This window comes from Molossus molossus, unplaced genomic scaffold, assembly GCF_014108415.1.
Source record: "Molossus molossus isolate mMolMol1 unplaced genomic scaffold, mMolMol1.p scaffold_m16_p_10, whole genome shotgun sequence".
NCBI classification, from domain to species: Eukaryota; Metazoa; Chordata; class Mammalia; order Chiroptera; family Molossidae; genus Molossus; species Molossus molossus.
The window spans coordinates 104,477,363-104,501,330 of record NW_023425345.1 but is presented as its reverse complement, the minus strand read 5'-3'; the positions used below and the strand labels follow the sequence as shown (position 1 = coordinate 104,501,330).

At 46.6% G+C, this 23,968-nt stretch overlaps 1 protein-coding gene across 2 annotated transcripts in view; it reads left to right on the top strand.

The window, feature by feature from the left end:
• Positions 1 to 23,968, top strand: part of FRY (FRY microtubule binding protein) — a 309,064-nt gene that overhangs the window by 54,631 nt on the left and 230,465 nt on the right. For both annotated transcript variants that reach the window (XM_036251399.1, XM_036251398.1), the window contains exons 2-3: positions 2,911 to 3,110; positions 23,729 to 23,782. In XM_036251399.1, coding sequence (XP_036107292.1) covers positions 2,911 to 3,110; positions 23,729 to 23,782 — 254 coding nt within the window. The remainder of the gene's footprint in view (positions 1 to 2,910; positions 3,111 to 23,728; positions 23,783 to 23,968) is intronic.

The following is a 23,968-nucleotide window of genomic DNA, read 5'->3' as shown; positions in this document are numbered from 1 at the left end:
AACATTGGTCTAAGAGACATTCTGGTCTCTGGATGTCAGCTATTGGCTCCAGTCGGCGGCTCTGCAGGGACGCTGCGAGGTCACCCTGGGAACGCTCTCGCCAGAGGTATGACTTCAGGGCCCGCGGCCTTACAGTCATGGACCTGGTCTTGCAGTTACATGTTGCGTCAACCTGATTATTGCAGTTTTCTAGAAATGGATGAGATCCTGTAGAAAATGAAAGATTATAAAAAGTCATCCTCCATTTAGTCTTTCTTGGCTTGTATTTCGGTCCCCAGTCCTGTGGCACAGCGCCGGGTACGTTCGGAAGCCTCGGAGGACACGTGTCCCTCCACAGGCGCACTTGCGCCGAGCGCACAGGAAGTGCCACCTGAGTCTGAGGCGCCCCTTTCGAATGAGTAGCACTTCTAGGCAGCTGCTTGGAGCACCCTTGAACTAGGACTGTCCATTGCAAATCCAGCACCCGAGTCCTCTAGCAGCGGTTCCCAAACTGTGGGTCACTACCCCTGGGGGGTCGAACAAGCCTCACAGGGGTCGCCTAAGACCATCGGAAAGCACATATTGCGGGTGGTCTTAGGAACCGAGACCCGGCTCAGGCAGCCCGCCCACAGGCAGACGCCCGCACACAGCATGAGGAAGGTATCACAGGGTCTGGCGTGAGGAAGGTGGAGGACCACTGCTCCAGAGACTCCACTGCTGAGTCCTGTCAGAGAGTTCCCGCCCTGTGAATCGCTCCAAGATGTGCAGAAACGAAGTAAGATACCATTTTAGTTAGTTAAGGAGATTTATTGGGTATTGCCCGAGTGAAGAACTCTGTACTAGATCTGGGAGAACACAGTCTTTTTTTTTTTTTTAATCCTTTATTGATTTTAGAGAGAGAGGAAGGGAGAGGGAGAGAAAAATAGAAACATCGATTGACCGCCTCCTACATGCCCCTTAGTGGGGACCAGGCCCACAGCCTGGGCATGTGCCCTGCCTGGGAATCACACCAGTGACCTCCTGGTGCATGGGTCGACGCTCAACCACTGAGCCACACCAGCCAGACTGGGAGACCACAGTCTTATTGGGGAACCTTTAGGGGCTACATTTAGAAGAGTGTGGCTCAGTTCCCGGACCGACCCTCATCAGACCAGTGGGTGATCATGCCCTTGTCGCCTGTCTAGTGGGTCTTCCTTAGGTGATGGGGAGGTACAATGCCAACGATCATGAGTCATGTGTTTAAATCTGAAAATGCAAACTCCCCAGTGAGGTCAGCTGGTGGAGATGGCACTGGGAGTGGCTGTGCAGGGACAGGAGGCTCAGACGAGCAGGGAAGGTGGAACGGGGCGGCGGGAGAGGACAGCCGGAGCGCACCCCAGGAGTGCACACCGTGTGCTCGTGGCCGAGGCCCTGGATGCGGAGTAGGACAGTGCTGTGGGGAAGCCATGCTGCAGAGAGGTGCAGCTGGCGGGTAAGGTGCTGAACTAAGGGCAGCAGAGGGCTGCTGTAGAGGTCACCCGCAGGTGGCCCAGGGCCTGGACGACAAAGCTGGGGGTGGAGAGGGCAGCAGTAATGTGCAACGTTGACTTTCTGTCTGAAGAGGCCATGTGTTCACAGATTAGTGGCATGTGAGACGGTGAGGGACCCCTCCACCGCAGGGCAGACTCGGTGGCCAGAGAGGATGGGCATTAGCGAGAGGGGGCACACAACTTTACACCAGGAGTGAGGACGTGCTTGTAATTCCGTAAAATAAGCATTTGTCATGGCTTCCTCAGGACTTGGCTTGGGGTAGAAAGATAGTAAGAGAAACTTTGAGTTTACTTGTAGTTTTGAGAAGGCTTCAGGGACAATTTCTTTCTCCCTTCGTATTGATGGCACACCATCCTTCTCTGATGTCCTAGCCAGTCCAAACTGGAGATCTAATTTTTTATTTACTCTTTTTCTTGATCTCTGTATCCAGTCACCCAAAATGATACAGTCTTCCTTTACATGTCTGCTGTGGGGTCATCCTCAGCGTCCCCAAGGCCTCTGCCCACGCCCACTTCCTCCCATTGGACAGCGAGAACGACATCCTGCAGGGGCTGGAAGAAGGGAGCTGTGTGTGCCACAGCTGAGAAGGAGAGACAGCAACTTTCCATTTATAAATGAAAATTTATTTTCTGTAACTATAATTTAAAACTGTATTTTCTGTAACTATCAAATTAAAATAGTCGTCTGACTATTGCATTCTGAAAGGAGGCCACTCACCGGGAGCTCTGTTCAGAATAAAATCTAGTCCACGTGTGAATCTGCACATTTTACACGGGTGAAGCGGGCATCCCAGCTGCACCGAAGGGTGCTGAGAGTGGAGAGTCAAACCTACGCTTTGGGTGGCGCGGGGAGGGCCTGCCTGAGCCTCTCTCTCAGGAGGACCATCCTTCTCGGCAGAGAGCAGGCGGGGCTACGGCGGATTGGTTCTCGGAAACCCCTGAGGTTTTTCCATCATTTATTTTGTTAGTCCTTGTTCTGTTATTTAGAACGAAGCAGAGAAGACAGAGAGCTCCTGGAAATTGGGAAAACCAGGACAACAAATCACTTTTATTCCCACATGTATATTCTCTATCTATTTCCCTATACCATGAAAAAAAAAAAGCCAAAAACGTCTTGTGTTGTTGGATTTATCAGCTGTATTATGTACTTGCAACATAATTTACCTAAAGCAATGTGGTAGCCACAGAAGTATTTCAAGATTATCAAATATGTCATAACACAAATCTAAAGTAATCAAAATAATTACGATCTGACGCCATTTCTAAAAATAAGGCCAGGTTATGATGCTAAGTACAGCATTCCAGGTGTGATTCCTATCCTTACACCTACGGTTTGGCACAGCCGATCTGCATGTTTCCGATGCGATGTTCAGCCTGTAAGAATGTCTGTTATAATTTTCAGCTTCTCCAGTTGGCAACGGCTACATCAAGCCTCCAGTTCCACCTGTGTCTGGCACGCAACGGGAGAAAGGGCCGCCCACCATGCTACCCATCAGCGTGGACCCAGACAGCAAGCCAGGGGAGTATGTCCTCAAGAGTTTATTTGTCAACTTCACCAGCCAGGCGGAGCGCAAGATTCGCATCATCATGGCAGAGCCCCTGGTGAGTGCACGGCCCCGGGCGGGTCACAGCTCCAGGAAGCCAGGGATTGCTTCTCCCCAATGTCCAGAGGGTTGTTGGTTTTTTATACCATTGGTAATTTTTTAAAGAATATAGTTATGTTTTCTGATTTAATTTAAAAAATTGAGGGTTGAAGGCTTTAAAATAATCCTCAGGAAATACATTTCGGTAGCATATTTTACCACTATGTTTAAGAATAATTGACATAATTAAACAGTAAGAAGTATTAATCACAGAAAAACTGCGTTTAGTCTCTGTTCTAACATACTTTAGTCACAGTCTTTTGTCCTGTTTTTAAAGTAAATGAGGGAAAAAACAACCACATTGTTCCTCAGGTGCCTGCCTGGACCGTCAGCGTGAGAACCCTGGTCTCAGCGGTACAGGGCGTGAGGAGGCTTTTCGGTGTGTCGTAAAGAAACACCCTTTTCTTTTCTGACAATCGGAAGACAGGACATTCTTGCCTCTTTGCCTTTAGGTCCCTTAGTAGATGATGCCCTTAGACACCGGGGTCTTTCTTTGCGGATAATTCTGCCACAAAATGAGTCATTCCGGCCGTGTACTCATTGCTCTCACAAGTGCTGGTTCTAAAAAGGACAGTCTGGAGGGAAGCCCAGTTGGTAGATTCAGATGACCAGTTTTCTGACCTTGGCCACAGAGCAAAGCACGGGAATTCAGAGTGATGCAACTCTGTGTGAAGCTGGGCTTGCTACCTCGTGGGGGGATCTGTGGCATGCAGAGTCTGAGGTTTGCTTTATGGCATCATAGCTTAAAAGAATTAAATGTAATGTATTGAGCCCGCAACATAAGTCTCTAAAAATATGTAACAATGTAAAGTTTGGGGATCAGAATTCAAGAATATTTAAGTGTGTGGTTACCTGAAAGTTACACACTTTGTATTGTCAAGTTTTTATTAGATCATTGGAGGTTATTTTTATGAATTCTACCTTCTTATGGAAGATGTTGCTTGGTTTTGCCATTTAAATTAAACCTTAGTACGGTACCTTTTCCCCATTCACTCATGTTTTTCTGTTTCTACTATTCTTAATAATAATAGCTTAATAATAACAGCCAGTATTTCCGGAGTACTTACCATGCACCAGGCACTGTGCTGAACTATATCTCCTTTAATTTTCACAATAATCTTAGGGAGTATTGACGTTCCTGTTTATAGATGGAGAAAGTTGTTACAGAAAGGGCCAAGTAATCGCGAAAGGTCACACAGAGTTGATTAGAATTCAAGCTGGGTGACCTCACAGCCCATCTCCGAACCATTCTACACTCTGCTGACAGTCTGCACTGTCATCTTCGTGTAAGGATACCTCCTTCAGCTACCAGGACAAATCCACACAGGCTGTCCTACACCAGCCGTAATCACGTACCACCTTCCACTGCCCAAGACAGTGCTGTAGTCGGCATCCCCTGAGCTCCTGGAGAGATGCTGAGGCAGCCCAGACTCTCACCTCCTGAGGGCGGGAAGCTGCCTTGGCTGCAGAGGTCCGGGAGTTCGGGAGAGAGGGCTGAGGCGCACTGCGCTCCCTCACAGTGGGAAGGCCCCGTGCAGTCAGGGCTCTGACGGTCTGTCACGGGGAATTTTCCTGAGGAACTGAGAGGCCCTATGAAAGCTGAAAGAGATTATTGGAAGACTAGGTCCTGGCACCATTTGAGTTATCCCTGTTTCCAAAATAATAGCTTAAATACTGCCATTAAAGAATGTTCTAAGTAACATAGTTTGGGTTTCACTTTTCATCTTTGGGATTTGTTTGCGTGGCATTTTTCTTCTTGGAGTAAAATGATGCCTGAAAAACAGCACTTGCCACAGGTTTCTTCTAATTAGAAGTTGTTTTTGTTCCTTTCTGTGAGGCAACTTAAATGTCCCCAAACAAGCAAAGTGGAAAAGCGCAAGTGCTCTCGATCCGCCAGTCTTTGCGGATGAGCCGGTCTACCGAATGCTAATGGCCACAGAGATGAACGTTATGTTTTTAGCTGAAGAAACGCATTCAATCAATTTTTAGTATCGTTGCTTTTTATAAAAAGAGATGTTTTGTTCCCTTGTATTTTTGGCAGAGATGTAACGTTTCTTGTTACATTTCTTATCAGTCGGAAAATGCTTTTTTTGTCCTTATATTTGCTTACTTATGAGACAATAAATGTCAATAAATTTTGGGGCTTGTTATCTGATTCTAAAAATGTAAATGGAAAATTGGCATTTTGTCTTGTAGCCATAACAAGAAGTATTATTTTTGATGTATCTATAGTACTTTTAAAGTGAATTTCAGATGTCCTCAACTATTTCTCTTGCTGAGTTAGCTTTATTTAGAAAAACATGGAATCCTTTTAGAGACTAGATTTACATGGGCTTGTATCAAAGCACAAAATTGTATTCTGTATCTTTAATATAATTAAAATTTGTGTGGGCAAGGCAAAGGTAATTTTCAAAAAGTTGAAAATATTTATTATTTATGGGGCTACTTGGGAATCTGCATTTTTGTTTTATTTAATTATTTATTTTCTTCTTGTTAATCCTCACCTGATAATATTTTTCCATCTATTTTTTTAGATAGGATGGAAATAAGGAAGGGAAAGAGAGAGAAACATTGATGTGAGAGAGACACATCAATCGGTTGCCTCCCACATGACCCCAACTGGGGCCAGGAATCCAACCTGCAACCGAGGTATGTGCCCTCAGCCAGGAATCAAACCCTCAACCCTTTGATCCAAGGGCCAAGGCTCTAACCGCTGAGCCAAGGCAGCCAAGGCTAGGACATTTCTTTTAAAAATTTTTTTTCATTGATATTTAGAGAGAGAAAGGGAGAAGGAGAAAGAGAGAGAAGCATCGGTGAGAGAGAACATCGATTAGCTGCCTCCTGCATGCCCCCCACTGGGGATTTGGTCCACAGCCTGGGCATATACCCTGACTGGGAATCGAACTGGCGACCTTGTGGTGGTGCATGGGTCAATGCTCAACCACTGAGCCACACTGGCTGTGTTTTTCCATTGCTTTTCAGATAGAGTAGAAGGGGGAGAGGAAGAAAGAGAGAAAGAGAGAAACATTGATGTGAGAGAGACACATTGATTGGCTGCCTCCTGCAAGACCCTCACTGGGGCCAGGGATCAAACCCACAACGCAGGTACATGCCCCTGACCAGGAAACGAACCCGCGAACCTTTGGTCCATGGGCCAACGCTCTAACTGCTGAGCCAAACTTGCCTGGGCCATCACGCTTCTCTTTTGTGGCACTCCTATTAGATCGGATCCTCTCATGCTATATTGCTCATCCTTTTACCCTTAGGTTATTATATTTACTTCTTTGTTTCTGACTACTACCTCCTGAGTAATTTTCTCAGGTCTATATTCAGTTAATTAATTCTCTTGTGGGATATGTCTAATCTGTTGATTAACCTGCCCATTGAGAATTATAATTTTAGTTACTATAGTTGTCAATTCTAGAAGTCCTCTTTGGTTTTCTTTTAAAGTCTGTTTAGATGGGGTTTTAAAGATTTTTAAGTTTACAGTTTCTCTTTTATGTCTTTGATCACCTTAAACATATATTTTGTGTGTCCTCTTATAGATTAGCCTTAGAATTATTCCTGTCTGGGGCCAACTATTATTAATTTCTTGGCTTGGAAGTTTCTGTACCCAGAAGGTGATACGGAACTCCAACTCATGTAAGACTTGAGACTGATTGCAAGCGCTTGGGGATGCTTTGTTGTTTTTACCTAGAACCCAGGCAGGAAATAGTGGAACGTCTTCTCACCTTCCTAGATTCTTCCCAGGTCTGTTTTCTCATTGTGTAGGACAAGAAGTTATGTGGGTGTCTTAGTTCCAGTGTCCCACCTCTTGAGGCCACAGCTTTGTTCCCTGTTCTCGGTGGACAACAGAAAAGGCTGCAGGCTAATGAGGCCCACAGTCCTCCCTCCGCAGCCACTGCGTCATCGCTGCCACCCTACCCTCCTTTTCCTTCTTCCTGTTCTGTGGACTCATTTCTGCATTTAAAAAACTTGCATTCCTTTCAACATTTCCAGATGTTTATGTCATGTGAGATGTTAGTTATTTCAGTCCCTTATCCTGCCAGAGTCCTCTGGGGAGTTCTTGGGTTGCTTCTCATGCAGATAAGGTCAGGATGGGTCTTTGCACTGGGAGGCGTGTGTGCAAGCAGAAGTTTCCATGGCCAGGTGAGGTGTCCCCAAAGTGAATAAAAGGAAGAATGAGGGGATTGTCACCAGTTCTTCCTCTTCTTATCCTGTCTTATAAATCTTGCCTAAATACAACCCTGTTCCTTTCATTTCCTTGTTCAAAACCTTGATTTCACATTCTTTTATGCCTGCTTTGGCTGGTCTGTCTTCCCCTGCGCACTTGAATGGCCCCCTGATCAACTGTCCGTGCCCAGAAAGCTAAATCATGTATTGGGCCAGGGGCTTCATCCGGATCTACAGTCTGTCCGCACAGAATGTCAGCAGCAGCAGCAGAAGGAATTCTAACTCACCTAGGACTTAGAAGGCAAGTAGTTTAATCTCTGCTGGTTGGAACCCCGGAAGAAAGCAGAGACCCGCATAACTTCCCCAGAGAAACACACCTGACTGCTTGTCCTTCAGCAGAGCCATGACGGAGGGAGAGGCCAATACTCACTTTCCTCTAAGGTTATGGCTTTAAAAACCCTTTTATGGTTTTTAAACTTTATTTTTATTGTTGACACTACTACAGGTGTCCCTGTTCTCCCCACTCTTTGCCCACCCACCCAGCCCCCACGCCCTCTTCCCTCTGGCCATCACCGTGGGTTATAAATATGTGTTCTTTGGCTAATAACAATAATAATAATAATAATAAAAACACTGTTATGATGAGAGGTGACATGAACACGGAGGGTTTTATTATGGGGATTGCTCAAAGCTTGATCGCCCCTGCCCACAAAACTGCGTGTACAAGACACAGGCAGAACCTCTCAGTAAGGGTCCCTGTTGTTCAGCTTGGAGCAAGGTGTGTGGTGATGGACACATGTTCACACAGATGCTCATGTGTTATGTTGAAGTGGAGACTTACCAATATAACATGATCTAGCTGGTCTGCTAACACGAAACAACTAAGGGAATTTTTATTTCAAGTTAAGACTAAAAGTAAACTAGAAGTAATGTAAAGTATTTTCTCCGTGTGCAAAGTCTTTAAATTAGAGTCCAGGATGCCAGCGGGCACACCAGGACTCTGTAATGGGATAGTCATGCCTCAGGCCATCAGGCGGGCCCGCTGAAGCCAGCATCGGAGGGCAGGCAGCTAGCCAGTGATCACCTTACTGCGCACTAATGTTCTAGATTCAGGCAGGAACATCTGTTGACAGATCTTTATTCCTTGACTTATGTCTTAGGAGTCCAGCTTCCTTGGGTGCTGATGTCACAGGGCTGGCATCAGGACAGCTTCTGTTAACCCTGAACTTGAGCAGGTCTGTGCTACAATAATGACCCTGGTGGCCCTCCAACAACAAAGTATATATGATGAGTCGTTCTAGTAACTGTGTTGAATTTGATTGTGGCTCTAAGTAAGCAAGGCCTTTAGCAAGGGAAATGCACTCTACCCATCATCTCACAGTTTCAGACCACATCTGATAAGAGGCAGCAGACTGAGGTTAGGGTACAGCTCACCTGTAGTTACAAAAGAGCTTTTTCTTTCACCACTAACCCACATAGAGATGGAACATTCAGCCATAGTCTTATGTTTCTCCTCTTCAGATACCCGAGCTGTCTGAAGACTTCTTGATACCAGAAAATATCAGCTCTTTTAATCAGGAATCTTTTTAATATGCAAGAGATTTGTGAATTAAGAAATTTTGCTGTGATTGGTGGAGCCACTATGGAAAAGAAAAATGGAACTACCTCATGACCCAGTAATTCCACTTCTGGGCATTTATCCTAAGAAACCCAAAACACTAATTCGAAAGAATATATGCACCCCTATGTTCATAGCACCATTTTTTACAATAGCCAAGACCTGGATGCGACCTCAGTACCCATCAATAGATGAGTGGGTAAAACAACAGATGAGTGGCCCAGACCCGTATGAATATACAGGAAAAGATCCACACAGACTGAAGTAAAGGGACAGAAAAGGATGTATCATGCAAATGGGGGAAAAAAAGCCAGGGCAGCAATACTTATGTCAGACAAAACAGACTTTAAAACAAACCAAACCGCCCTGGCTGGTTTGGCTCAGCGGTAGAGCATCGGCCTGCGGTCCAGAGAGACCCGTGTTCGGTTCCCACTAAGGGCATGTACCTCGGTTGCAGTTTCTCCCCGGCTCTGGTTGGGTGATGCGGGTGGCAACCACTCGATGTGTTCCTTTCACATCGATGTTTCTCTCTCTCTCTCTCTCTCTCTCTCTCTCCCTCCCTCCCTCCCTCCTTCCCTCCCTCCCTCTTCCTCCCTCCCTCCCTCCCTCCCACTCTATCTGAACGAAAAATGGAAAATGTCCTCAGGTGAGGATAAAAAAACAACAACAACCAAACCTAACAAACAATCCAGTTTAAAAAAATGGGCAGAGCCCTGGCCGGTTTGGCTCAGAGGTTGGAGTGTCAGCCCGTGGACCAGAGAGTCCCGGGTTTGGTTCCCGCTAAGGGTACATACTTTGTTCGCAGTTTGTCCGGCCCTGTTGGGGTTGTCTGTTGGGGTTGTGTGAGTGGCGGCCAGTCGATGTGTCTCTCTCACATCGATGTTTCTCTCTTCCTCCCTGCCTTCCTCCCCCGCTCTGTCTAAAGATAAATGCAAAATGTCCTCGAGTGAGGATAAAAAAATAAAAAGGGCAGATGGCCCTGGATTATATTGCTCAGTGGTTAGAGCATCAGCCTGTGGACCAAAGAGTCGCGGGTTCAATTCTGGTCAAGGGCATGTACCTTGGTTGTGGTTCGGTCCCTGGTCCTGATTGGGCTTGTGCAGGAGGCAACCAGTCGATGTGTCTCTCTCGAATTGTCGTTTCTCTTTGTCTCTCTCTCGCTCCCTCCCATTCTATCTGAAGATAAATGGAAAAATTTCCTCGGGTGAGGATTAAAAAAAAAAAATGGGCAGAGAACCTGAATAGACACTCTGTAAAGAAGACATACAAAAGGCCAGTAGGCATATGAAAAGATGTTCAACATCACTAATTGTCATAGAAAAATGCAATTAAAACCACAATGCGCTATCTCCTCGTACCTGTCAGCATGACTGTCATCAGTAAACACACAAATGAGGAGTGCTGGCCAGGGTGTGGGGAAAGGGAGCCCGGTGCACTGCTGGTGGGAATGCAGACTGTGCAGCCACTGTGGAGATCAGTGCGGAGTTTCCTCAAATAATTAACAGTGATCTGCCTTATGATCCACCAATTCCATTTCTGAGCATTTATCCGAAGAAAGCCAAATCACTAATTTGAAAGAATAAATGCATTCCTATGTTCATTGCCAAGTTACTTATAACAGCCAGCTATGGAAGTAACTCAAGTGCCCATTAATAAACAAGTGGATTTGAAAGCAGTGGTACATATATACATGTACACAACACAATAGAATATTACTCAGCCATAAAAAGAATGATATCTTAACCATCATGACAGCATGGGTGACCTAATGGGCATTATGCTCCGTGAAGTCAGTCAGTTAGAGAAACAATTACAATATGATTTCACTTAAATGTGGAATCTAAAGAATAAAACAAACAAAATTGAAACAGACTCATAGACACAGAGACTGTACTGGTGATTGCCAGAAAGGAGGGAGGTTGGGGGACTGGGTAAAAGGGGTGAAGGGACTAAGAAGTACAGGTTCGTAGTTATAGAATAGTCATGGGGATGTAAAGTACGGCACAGGGAACATAGTAACATTGCGATGACTCTGTGTGGTGCCGGTTGGGTCCTGGAAATATTAGTGTACAGATGTATGATTGTCTAACCACTATGCCGTACACCTGAAACCAATACAAAATAATACTGAAAACGAACTGTCATTGAAGAAATTTTTAAATGACTGAAAAAAATAAATTGTGCTGCACTAATTGAAGGACAGAAGTACCTCTTCTAATTAAGTTCGGATCTTTATACGGTGGATCTCCCATAAACCTGTTATAACCAGTCATGTGCAGAGCCGGAGAGCCGCCCGCTGCTGCCCTCCCGCGGTGTGCCATAGCACCGCTGCTGCCCTCCCGCGGTGTGCCATAGCACGCCCTCCCGCGGTGTGCCATAGCACCGCTGCTGCCCTCCCGTGGTGTGCCATAGCACGCCCTCCCGCGGTGTGCCATAGCACCGCTGCTGCCCTCCCGCGGTGTGCCATAGCACGCCCTCCCGCGGTGTGCCATAGCACCGCTGCTGCCCTCCCGCGGTGTGCCATAGCACGCCCTCCCGCAGTGTGCCATAGCACCGCTGCTGCCCTCCCGCGGTGTGCCATAGCACGCCCTCCCGCAGTGTGCCATAGCACCGCTGCTGCCCTCCCGCGGTGTGCCATAGCACCGCTGCTGCCCTCCCGCGGTGTGCCATAGCACCGCTGCTGCCCTCCCGCGGTGTGCCATAGCACCGCTGCTGCCCTCCCGCGGTGTGCCATAGCACGCCCTCCCGCGGTGTGCCATAGCACCGCTGCTGCCCTCCCGCGGTGTGCCATAGCACGCCCTCCCGCGGTGTGCCATAGCACGCCCTCCCGCGGTGTGCCATAGCACGCCGTCACGCGCAGTCTGCAGGTTGGTGTCTGTCCGGCGTTGTCGGACAGGCCCATCTTCCTGCCCAGTGTGAGGAAGGCATGTAAATGACAGAAGCACCAGCTCACATGGCTCCCTGCGCTGTGGATTCAAGCGAGCTTCAAGGACAACCAGCTAGTGTTTTTTGCCAAACTCCTCTTTAAATAGAAGTTCCTCTGGCTTCAGCAAACCCAATGAGGGAAGTATAAAGAGGATAAAAATAATTCATAGGGTTAGTTCCTTATCAAGTGTAGTGATGGAATCAAAGTGGGCTGTCCCAAAAGGAGACTAAGAAACAACTCTGGTCAGTTAAGGAATATTTCTATTACACTTGACAAAGTATTGGCTTAGGTTCCAAATTATGCATAAATAACTTTTAAAAGCCATTTCTTAGCAAAGCCACTCAGCCTGGCACCCCTTACTTAATCTTACAGACATTCACCCGAACTCTGAAAACTCACCCTAATCCAGATACAAAATATAATATTTATAGCTAAAACCAGAGATAATTGTCAAAAGGTGTCATTTAGCTGCTGAGTGAGGCAATCTTCCCAAAGAGCTCAGAAACTCACTTTTTTCCTGTACACCGAAATTTTCAACCTGAAATTTGTTTTCCTTATTACAAATATTCTTAGAATCATATAGGTGAAATGCTTTTCTTCTGTGGCTATTAAATGGGACTTTTTCAGCTGTGAAATGAAATTTAATGCACCGTGATATTAAAAGTTTGAACCTTATAGCAAATAAATGATGTGAAAAGTATCATTAAGTAATAAAAAAAGAACCAAAGGGCTTTCTACTTCCACTTAATGGTATCCAATTCAGTTTATCTGTGGGTAAGCCCACCATTTTTATGTCCGGTGACTTAGAAAAGATTATTGAAGCTGCTGCTTTTTGAGACGGTAAGACCAGGGGAAGGTTATTCCTCACGTTATTTTTAGTCTAGTTCTTTCTGATTATATTCTGCTTTTTGCTATCTATAGAGATATCATTTTAGCACAAAAAAAGAGATCATTTGAAAATATATCACCACATTTTAAAGTGACAGAAAATGCCAATAAAGTTCAGTATTATGACAGAAAGAGATGCCTCAGTCTTAAGCTCACTCTGATGCAATATCGCTGTTCCCACGTGGCATCTTGTGTTTTGACATCCCTGAGAGCCACTGATACAAGTTTGGGCAGCGGCCATCTGTACTATAAAGTATTGTCATTTTAACAGGCGTAAGGCTTGATTTTCACATGTTGTGCTAACAACACTAAGGCGTGCTTTATTAGGTATTTTGATTGACCATAAAAATCTAGTACCCTCCAATGAAATCAATTATTTTATTTATTTATTTTTTATTATTATTATTTTAATCTTCAGGTAGAGTGGGAGGGAGGGGAGAGAGAGAAACACGGATGTGAGAAGGACACATCGGCTGGCTGCCTCCCACACGTCCTCCACCAGGGCTGGGGACAAACCACAACTGAGGTGCATGCCCTTGACAGGAATCGAACCCATGACTCATTGGTCCGCGGGCCGGCACTCTAACCACTGAGCCAAGCCGGCCATGGCTTAATCTTTTTAAATGCAGTATTCTGTTTGCTGGTATTACCTGGTGCCTTGGGGATTTCTACTTGATTCCTAAGTTGTAACCATATATGTTGAGGGCAAGTGAGCTGGAATTTTCTAAAAAGCTTTTCCAATGCGATTCAGTAGCTATGCCCAGAAATCAAGGACAGTAAAAGGAAAGGCAGGTACTATAATTTTCAAATATTTCTTATTGACCTAAAATATGTATATTGCTATTTTTATTGAGATATATCCACATACCATAAATACAACACTACTAAAGCGTGCAGTTCAGCCGTATTCGCAAAGCTGTGCAGTCTTCGCCGTCTGACTCCGAACATGCCTTTAAAAGACAGAGTAGGTCCGTTGATTCTGATCTAATTCTTTTTCTATCATTTACCTGCTGGAGTTTTCCTTTTATTTTGACAGAAAACCAAACCTTTTTTTTAGTTAGTCCCTTGGATCGTGGACCTGAGTTCAGTTTGGCCACATGACTCGGGCATGGAACGAATACCACTCGATAGTAAGCATGAAGCCTGTGAAATTGCTTCTTTCGTCTCATGTAGAAACGAAAATTCCAAATACGTGTGGGCGGCAGGGCAGCCATGAAAAGGCTTGCCCGTGTGTGCTGGCCAAACTCCAGTCGAGGAACGAGAGCCCCCCGTCCTCTGGGTTCTGGCTGCTGCTTCAGACAGTGTCCTGGTGACCAAATTCTGCCCCGGAGACTTCTCCGCAGCGCTGCGTGAGTGGTCTTTGCTCTCCAGCGCTGGCTTCTGGCCTGTCAGGAGCACCCTGAGAGGCATGGCCCAGAAAGGCTTGTAGAAAGTGAGCACCTTTATCCCTGGCCATCTAAACAATGGCCCGTCCCGACCAGACTGGCCAGTCAGTGTTCTCATTTCCAGAGACTCCCCGTCATACACTGGGCTCAGTGTCTTACCTCTGTGTGCATCAGCTCTGTGGCTTCAAACAGACCTCCTTGCTCGGGATATTTTGGGATTCCAAGTGAGCAGCGCGACACATTGTGAGCTTCTTAAAGGCAGAAACAGCCCTGCGGGTGCTCGGGTGGCCAGAGCTATGGCACTGGAGAGTGGGCGGGATTGTTCCCCGTCCCCAAGCTGGGCCATTACTGTCAGAGTCACCTCTTCTCTCCCTTTGGTTTCCAGGAAAATAAAATTTCTCTCAAATAGATTAGCGATTCTTCTCATTCAGTCAATGATGAGTTTTATTTGAAAAGCAACATTATTAAAACATAGTTTCCATACAGTAAACTGTGGGGATTTTAAGTGTACAGTTTAATGAATGTTGACAAATGTATGCACCTGTAACAGCACCACCTCAGTCCAGATGAAGAACAGTTTCTTCGTCCCCAGGAGTTTCCTCGCGCCCCTGTGGAAAGAGCCCACACCACACCCGGCCTTGGGCAGCTATCAGTCCACGCTGAGATTCATTCCCATTTGCCAGATTTTCATATACATGAAAGCGATACAATATGTGCCCTTTTGTATCTAGTCTGTTTCACTCAAGATCATGTGTTTGAGGTGTGTCCATTTTTTAGTTGGTTATCAGTATTTCATTCATCTTTACTGCTGAGTAGAATTCCATTTAATATATATACCACAGCCCTGGCTGGTTTGGCTCAGCAGTTGGAACAGTAGCCCGTGGACTAAAGAGTCACCGGTTTGGTTCCAGTCAGGGGCATGTACCTCGGTTGTAGTTCATCCCCGGCCCTGGTCGGGCTTGTGTGGGAGGCAACTAGTTGATGTGTCTCTCTCACATCGACGTTTCTCTCTCTCCCCCTCTCTCCCCCTCCCACTTTGACTGAAGATAAATAGAAGGATATCCTTGAGTGAGGATTAAAAAATAAATACACACACACACACACCACAATATGTTAATTTAATCACTTTTTTTTTAAATCCTCACTTGACATTTTTGCATTTTATCTTAAGACAGAGAGGGAGGGAGAGAGGGGGGAAGAGAGAGAGAGAGAGAAGGAGAGAGAAACATCGAAGTGAGAGAGACACATCAACTGGTTGCCACCCACACAACCCCAACCAGGGCCAGGGACAAACTGCAGCTGAGGTATATGCCCTTACGGGAACCGAATCTAGGACTCTTTGGTCCGAGGGCACTCTTACCGCTGAGCCAAACCGGCCAGGGCTATTTAATTACCTTTTGTTGGGAATTTGTGTCAACAAAGTTTTTGAGTACAATTTTAAATACAACAAGTCTTTATTTCCACAGGTCATGCTAATAATTGTAATAGCATATATTTTATGAGGTATTTTTGATAGTAGCTTACAGAGAGGGAGGGACGGAGGGAGGGACGGAGGGACGGAGGGACGGAGGGAGGGAGGAAGGAAGGAAGGAAGGAAGGAAGGAAGGAAGGAAGGAAGGAAGGAAGGAAGGAAGGAACTTCCCAACTTCCAAGTGCAAGTGATTATACTTGAGACTAAACATTATACAAAGAGGAGAAAGACAGACTTTTGTAAGAATAACTTCCATTTTTTGCTTAGCTGTCATTTTTCAGGCAACTAATCTTCACATTAACCCTAGAAGGTAGGTAATACTAATAACAACATGTCACGTTTATCTGGTGCTTACTGAGTGCCAGACACGGTTCTTAATACTTGAGTGATATTAACTCAGCTCATCTTCGCAGTGCGAGACGGGTCTCTTTCCCCCACAAGGAAACAGGTGTAGAGGTTAAACAACGTGACAGAACCATAGTCTGGAGCTGGCATTCGGCGTGGACTGCCTGTTACTGGGATCCTTGCTCTTAACCACTACGCTCACAACCGGCTTAATTTCTTTCTTTTTGTTGTTGTTGTTAATCCTCACTTGAGGGTATTTTTCCATTGATTTTTTTTTTTTTAGAAAGAGAGAGAAACGTGAATGTGAGAGAGACACATCGACGGGTTGCCTCCCACACAGTCCCGGTCAGACCAGGGAAACCTGCAACCCAGGCACATGCCCTTGACCGGACTTGCTTTAACCGCTGAGCCAAACTGGCCAGGGCTCAGCCTTCTTAATTTTTAGTCAGAGACACTAAACCTGAGAGATTTGATAGAGCTCACCAAAGGTAGTATAGTCAGGGTCAGTGCCCCAGTTCAGATCCTGGTCTGATTGATTCCAAAGTGCAGGCTCTGATCTACTTGGGAAACGATGTATACACGAATAAGTAGGTTGACAGTGGGTGTGTATACAAGAAGTAGAGGATACCAAGGAGTTGCTGAGAGTGAAACCAGGCTGTGACTTCTTGTACAGGTGATCAGGGAAAGTGTGGTGGAAGAAATGAACCTTGAGGGACAAGTGGGATTTTTTGATGAGAGGTAGTTTGGTTGGATCTGAGAAGGGTAAGTGTGTATGGTGTGTGTGTATGTGTGTGTGTGTGTGAGAGAGAGAGAGAGAGAGAGATGTTTGTGGTACCAGAAGATAAATCAGAACATGACTGATTTCAAGTCCCCAAAGATAGCCCTGGGGAATATAAACATTTGAGGAGAAAGACAAACCTGCGACAGACCCAGAGAAGAGATGTCTAAGGAGGTAGGAGAAACACTGGGAGGTAGAATGATTCCCGTGCCAAGAAGGGAGTGATCATTGGTGTCTCACTGAAGCTGAAGTCTCCCACAGAAACATACTGACAAACGGCCACCAGGTTTGTCGTTGGAAAGCCACTGGAGCCGCCAGGGAGACTAGTTTCAGTGATGACAGAGAAGTCAGGTGGCACGTGGCTGAAGAAAGAGTGAGGGGAAGACCAGACGCACAGCCCACTCACGGGGGAGCCAGAGATGAGAAGTGGGGCGGAGAGAACAGTCGCCAGGGGTAGACCTGTGTTCAGGGCAGAACAAAGACACAAGGTCTGAGCGTGTTGCTGGCTGAGCAAAGGAGCCAGAGGAGGGGCGGAGGTTGGCTTGAGGGGGAGTGAGGACCTGACCGATGGCGGAGGGAAGACCCATCCACAGGTACTGAACGTCTGTGCTGGACACACCATGCACGCTTAGTGTAACGTATTGGGCGGGGGGAGTCAAAAATACCAACGAAGTAGAATGGAATCCAGAGACAGATGAGTGAAGGTGGTATCTTACGTGTCTTGGTAGCTGCTTGAAGTTTTCAAAAAAAAGAGAATGTCTATGGGAGCTGCTCTTTTGTTCAATGAAGACGATTGACTTTGTAGCTGAATTTCTTGAAGTTTCCTCTTTACTGTTCCAATGCTGGGTTTGTACTCGGGCCTGCTGGATTTGGCAAAGCAGTGAGCTTCACTGAAGCGTGCAAAGCCAACTGCAGAGGACGGGGTCTCTTCAGGGTTTTTATTTTTTATTTATTTATTTTTAAAGTTTTTTTCTTTATTGATTTTAGAGAGAGGAAGGGAGAGGGAGAGAGAGATGGAAATATCGATGAGAGAGAACATCAATGGGCCGCCTCCTGCATGCCCCCCACTGGGGATGGGGCCCACAACCCGGGCATGTGTCCTGACCAGGAATCGAACTGGCGACCTCTTGGTGCAGGGGTCGATGCTCAACCACTGAGCCACACCCACCAGGGGTTTTTAGTTTTTTTAAAAGTGCCAAAATAGTCTTTCTTCCAGATTTCAGCCGAGCTTCTCGCCCCATGTCACTGGGTATACATGGCATCTTCCTTGCTGGTGCCTTTAGCTGGCACTCTGTGTCACTCTCTTGATCTTGGGACTTCTTTCCCCAAGATTCTGGGTGAAAACCAGCATATGTTGTTTTAAGGAGTCTGGGGAGTCTTTTGGGAAGAGACGGTTTTAATTCAGAACTATGAGGCCTCTGGCTCACTCCTTAGATCTGTTTCCAAAGGCGTCCGGGCCGGCAGTGCGGTCGGAAGAGGAGAGTGCGTCAGTCATGGAGGTGTCTAGAGGCCGTGTCCTTCCCTTCGGGTGAACGGGATGCCCGATGCTGGGCAGGGCGGTCTGGAGGGAGTGCTGCAGCCGCCTCGCAGGACTGGCCAGCTCCGGCCCTGCACAGCGCGTCTGTTGCCGGGGGCACGGGGAGGGGGGCTCCTGCCTCGTCTTCCTCGCGTCCCGAGAAGAGATCCCAGTGGCAGGGATCAGCTCCGAAAGTGTGTTGTTAACTCCGCAGACCAGATGTGTGTATGATACGGCATCACGACTGATGTCATCACCACCCCGAGTTGGTTATGCATACATATGTTCTTACAATCAAAACCACTGTAGTTTCTAGACTGAGAAGTTTGGGGGTGGTGATTGATTTTTAACTTGGTTGTTTTTATCTCATCTCACCATTAAATTAAAAGATTTCCTCTAACATTGGGCTTAGTTTTTAAGAGAGAAGGGCGATTAGTCTTCACAGTTTTCCCACTCTCTGACATAGTCCTTCTGGTACACCCGGAGCATCGGGGAGGCTCACCCGAAACTTGTGCTGAGCCTCAGGGAAGGGAACACTCACCCAGGAAACCATGCGGAGCTCAGCTTCAGCTCCTGAGCAGTAGGAAAAGGTGACACCATTTTAATCTTACATAATTCCAACAACAATGGTGTTAGGAATTTTAATGGTCATATGGATTATTCATTATTGGATACTCTGTGCCATTCCTGTTTCAGTTCTATGATGTAGATTGGTAGTATCTATCCCTATTTTACCCAAAAGATGACTGAAGTTTAAAGAGACCAAGGTCCATGTGTTATAAACCTAGGGGCTTAGGATTCAGCCTCAGACTTCTCAGATTCCGGTCTATGCACTGAACTATACCAACTGTTGTATTGATTAAAAGACACAAAAATAGCACCTTAAGAAAGGCTGGTGATATATTTGACCAATTGAATAATCTCACATTAACTCTTGTGGCATTGCTGGGTTATGTGTTTATTGAAATATCTCTGAGGGCGCGTGGCCGGTGTGGCTCAGTGGTTGAGCTTCGACCCATGCACCAAGAGGTCACTGACCGATGCCCTCATGTACCCAGGCTGTAGGCTCCATCCCCAGTGGGGGACGTGCAGGAGGCAGCTGATGGATGTTGATGGTTCTCTCTCTCATTGATGTTTCTATCTCTCTCTCCCTCTCTCTTCCATTCTCTCTCAAAAAAATAAATAACAATAAAAAATTTTTGAACAAAAAGAGATGGCAATACAGTTGGGCTGCCATCTCGTTTGTTCCCTGTCCCCTAGTGAGCTGGAGCTTCTGGGCAAGGTGGGGTCGCAGGCTGAGGTCTCCCAGCTCTGGACCACTAAGAATTTTCAGGGATCCATTACCGCAAATTCATGTTTTTCAGTATTATTTTAAAAAAACAACCACTATCATTCAACTCAATGAACCTTCAGTAAATAAATAAAATTGTACCAAGATAGAAACCATGACAAATTTTAAAAGCATATGCAGTACATTGTTCTTGTTGGACAAATGGGACCATTACTGGGGGCCTCCCTGTGGTCCTCCATTTCCACCTGCTCTTTCAGTGCCCACTGTTCCCTCCGCACGGACTTCCCTGGGCTGCTTGCAGGGTGCTCTTTGAGAGTCGGAGGTCTGGAATGTGCAGGTCTTAGAGCCTTAGATTCTGGCGGGCCGTATACTGCATGCAGCTGGTCTCCCCCAGGAGCCTCGGGAGACCCTCACCTCCGCGGCTGTGCTTCTCATGGGGCACAGCCTTGGGTTTGCGCCCTGTGTGCAGTGGCTGTCTTCTGAGCGGAGCAGGCTTGCCTCCCTCCTCTCCCCCCTACTGTCTCCTTCCTTCCCTCCTTCTTTCTTTTTCTCTGTATGTTTTAGCCAGCATGCTAGTCTTCTCCATGTCTACTCTTTTTTTTTTTTCTTAATTTTTTTTTCCTTTATTGATTTTAGAGAGAGAGGAATGGAGAGGGAGAGGGAGATAGAAACATCAATGAGAGAGAACATTGACTGGCTGCCTCCTGCATGCCCCCCACTGGGGATCGGGCCCACAACCTGGGCATGTGTCCTGACCAGGATTGAACCGGCGACCTCTTGGTGCATGGGTCGATGTTCAACCACTGAGCCACACCTACTGGGTTCCATGTCTACTCTTAAGCCTCCTGATGCTGCTGAACTCTTGTTGGTGCAAAGGTCATCTTGGAAATGGCAAAATGGGAATGTGATTCTCAGCACCAAGCTGTCTTCCTTGTAGCACAGAGATGTGTTCAGCCCTTAACAAACCCTGATACTAAGTTCCAACTGTGGACCAGGAATGTGGGAGATCGACCAATTACAAATCCCTGAAATGCTGGCAAGAATAGACGCAATCCAAGTGCCATGTGACAGCTAATGGCGACTCTGCCAGGGAAAACCGGGGGTGGGGGGTGGGGGGGGGCTTCATCTGGGAAGTGACCTTTAAACTGTCTCCGTATGATTAAGACAACACAGTTGTGTGAAAATAGCTAAGGAAAGCTTCGTGTAGAGGTATGATCTTATTGAGGCACTGAACCCAAGTTGTTAGGTAATGAACTTGACTTTGGTGTATGACAGAGACTTACCATGTCTTCTTTGCCTGCTGAAGAGACAGGCTTTTGATATGTTGCTTCCTTCGTATGTATTCAAATATGTGTTAGCACAAAATATCTCACCTATCAGCATTCCCACCTCATTAGCAGTGGGGAAAAATAACTTTTAGGCATGGGGAGTTTGGGGTGTTGTAGGACATGGTCACCTGCCTTCCTCCCCTGTGGCAGGATCTTCCTTTCAGGTGGCAGTGGATGAAGGGCCACCGGTTCCCGAGGCGTGGGCTCCTGAGTCAGCAAGGGTCTGCAGCGCCCGTGTGCCAGGCCCTGTCTCAGCTGAGGGAACTGTGGTCTCTCACGTGATGTATCGCCGCTTTCCTAATGTCTGTGCAGTGAGCATTGTTGCTCTCAGAGGACAAAGCCATTAAAAGTATCATGGCCCTGGTCGGGGGGCTCAGTTGGCATAGCGTTGTCCCGTACCCCAAGAAGGTTGTGGGTTCGATTCCCGGTCAGGGCACATACCTAGGTTGCAGGTTTGATCCCTGGTCAGGGCACATATGGGAGGCAACAGATAGATGTTTCTCTCTCACATCAGTGTCTCCCCTGCCTCAAATCAATAAAAACACATCCTTGGGTGAGGATTTAAAAAGAAAAAAAATATATCAGTGATGTCATTGTACTAGTGCTGTCACTGTACAGTTTTAAATATAACGGATACTGAAGTAGACTTGTTACCGTGTCCGTGTAGCACGGCCCATGCCCCAAGGGGGTGTGAGTGTAAGTTTTGTGGTTGGGAATTCTCTGATAATTTTTGACATTAAAAGTAGTTCTCATAAAATAGATGGTGGTGACGGTTGACAAACATTGTGAAGGTACCTAATGCCGATGAATTTCACACTTAAAGTGGTAAATGTTATGGTTTGTATATTTTGCCACAATAAAAAGAATATTAAAACTTTTTTTTACCTTACGATGAAACTCACACATGCAAATAAGAGGATCTTGTATTCAAAGAAACTGGACGTCGTTGGCCTAGGCTTGGGTGGATGGGCAGGGGTTTCACCGTTACCGAGTGGTGCCCTGTGACCTCCAGTGCTGGAGGGGCAGCCCGAGGGCCCTGGCTCTGGAGCCTGCCGTCCAGTGGGTGGCACCCCGTTCGTCCTCGTGAGCGTGTGGCTGTGCAGTGTGGCCCCACCCTGTGCTGAGACCTCGCACGCTGCTGTGTGCTGTGGAAGGAAGCGTATTCGCAGCTCTGCAGGCCTGTGAAGGGTGCTGGGAAAGGACGCGAGGAAGGCTTCCCTGGGGAGGTGCAGCTGGGCTCAGACTGAACAGTGAACACGTGCAGACTACACTCCCGGGGGTCACTGACCACTGCCCCATTTCAGACTCACTCCGGTGTGGGAACACTGTGCCGTGGGCGTCCCCCGGGCGTAGCATCTGCACGGCGCTAGCCTTCAGTTCCTGGTGGGTGCTGAATAAATACAACCCTGAGCAGACATGTTTACACTGGGCTTGTTCCAGGGATGTTTGTGGGATTGACACCACCTATTTCCACTTCCTTAATTTTCATACTTGTATTTTAATTGGTTTTACACAGACCCTCAGCTGACATTATAACCTCCACTGACACAGAGGTGCTTTGCATTTGGTGGCTGCGTCTGTGGTCTCGAACAGTCAGCTCATTCTGCTGCTGCTTCAGTTCTTCCTTGTTCTCACGCACACATTCTAGATAGTGCAGGAGGAAACGTCTGTTAGCCCTTAGGAACCCAGTATTCTCTTTATTTTCGGTAAATGCGCATTTTGAAGCTGTATATTTTACAAATGAGACAGAGCAGTGAGTCCGTACAGCTCAGGTAAGGCCCCGCGTCCCGGGCGAGGTGGGCTGCATCACCTGAGGCACGCAGCTTGGTTTTCTTGCTCTCGGGTAAAGGAGAGGTTGGAGAAGTAAGTTAGGGACAAGGTCTATCTGACTGGACATGGAGTCTTCCGAGGACGTCTCCACTGGCTGAGGTGCAGCATTAGTTTTTGACATATGACTTTTGCATGATTTCTAATGCTAAGCCAGATACGGATCAGTAGTAACTTTCCACCCCCCAAAAAAACACAGGTAAGAATAAATAATAGTTATAAAATGCTGGAGGGTCTGGTAGGGCTTTCTAATGTAAGCACAGATGTACTGATCAGGGAAAATGCTTCTGCAGGCCTTTGTCACTGCCCAGGTCGTTTCTGCAGAGACGCGGTGTGGTGAGTGGAACGAGGCCCCGGATTCGCTGCTGCCAGTGGATGTGCGGTGGGCGGGTTGTCCCTCGGCACTGGTCTACTGTTAGACCTCACTTTGTTCTTAAATCTAGGGACGTGGACTAGTATCACTTTAGACTTTTATTGTCTGTCAAGTCCCAAGATAGACTAAACTTTGTCAAATGAATTCCATAGTTTTTATAACGTGTTTTGCATTGAAAAACTGCAGTACCACTTAGAGCATTCGATTTTTAAAATTTTTTATTATGTTTTTATTGATTTTAGAGAGAGAGGAAGGGAGAGGGAGAGGGAGATAGAAACATCGATGAGAGAGAACATCGATCGGCCACCTCCTGCATGCCCCCCACTGGGGATCATATGTCCTGACTGGGGATTGAACTGGCGACCTCTTGGTGCTTGGGACGGCACTCAGCCACTGAGCCACACCGGCTGGGCTGGAGCATTAGATTTTTAATGTTTTGGTTAACGGAGGTATATGTTAGGGTGGATAGCACTGTGACAGTGAAGATCAAACACTATGAGTTAAGTCAGAATAGAAAGGGAGTTTCTTACTCATTTGAAAACTGTCATCTCTTCATCCCATCAGGAAGAAGTGATGAGAAAAATTTTAACAATTATGGCTTTTCTTCTGTGATATTCAGAGCCTCTAGTTTTCTTATACATACTCTTTTTCTTTCTAGGAAAAGCCCCTGACGAAATCCCTACAACGTGGAGAAGACCCCCAGTTTGATCAAGTACGTGACATGGTATATGTATGGTGTTCTGGTGTTTGTTTATTTCCATGTGTGTGACAGGCCCGGCTGCACGCTTGCGAGGAGCCTCCGCACAGAGCGGTGGGGTCTGCGAGCTGGGCCTGTGGCTAGTCTGCAGTGTGGCTCAGAAGATGGTCAGTAAATGTCTATTATGTCAGCAGCCAAGAG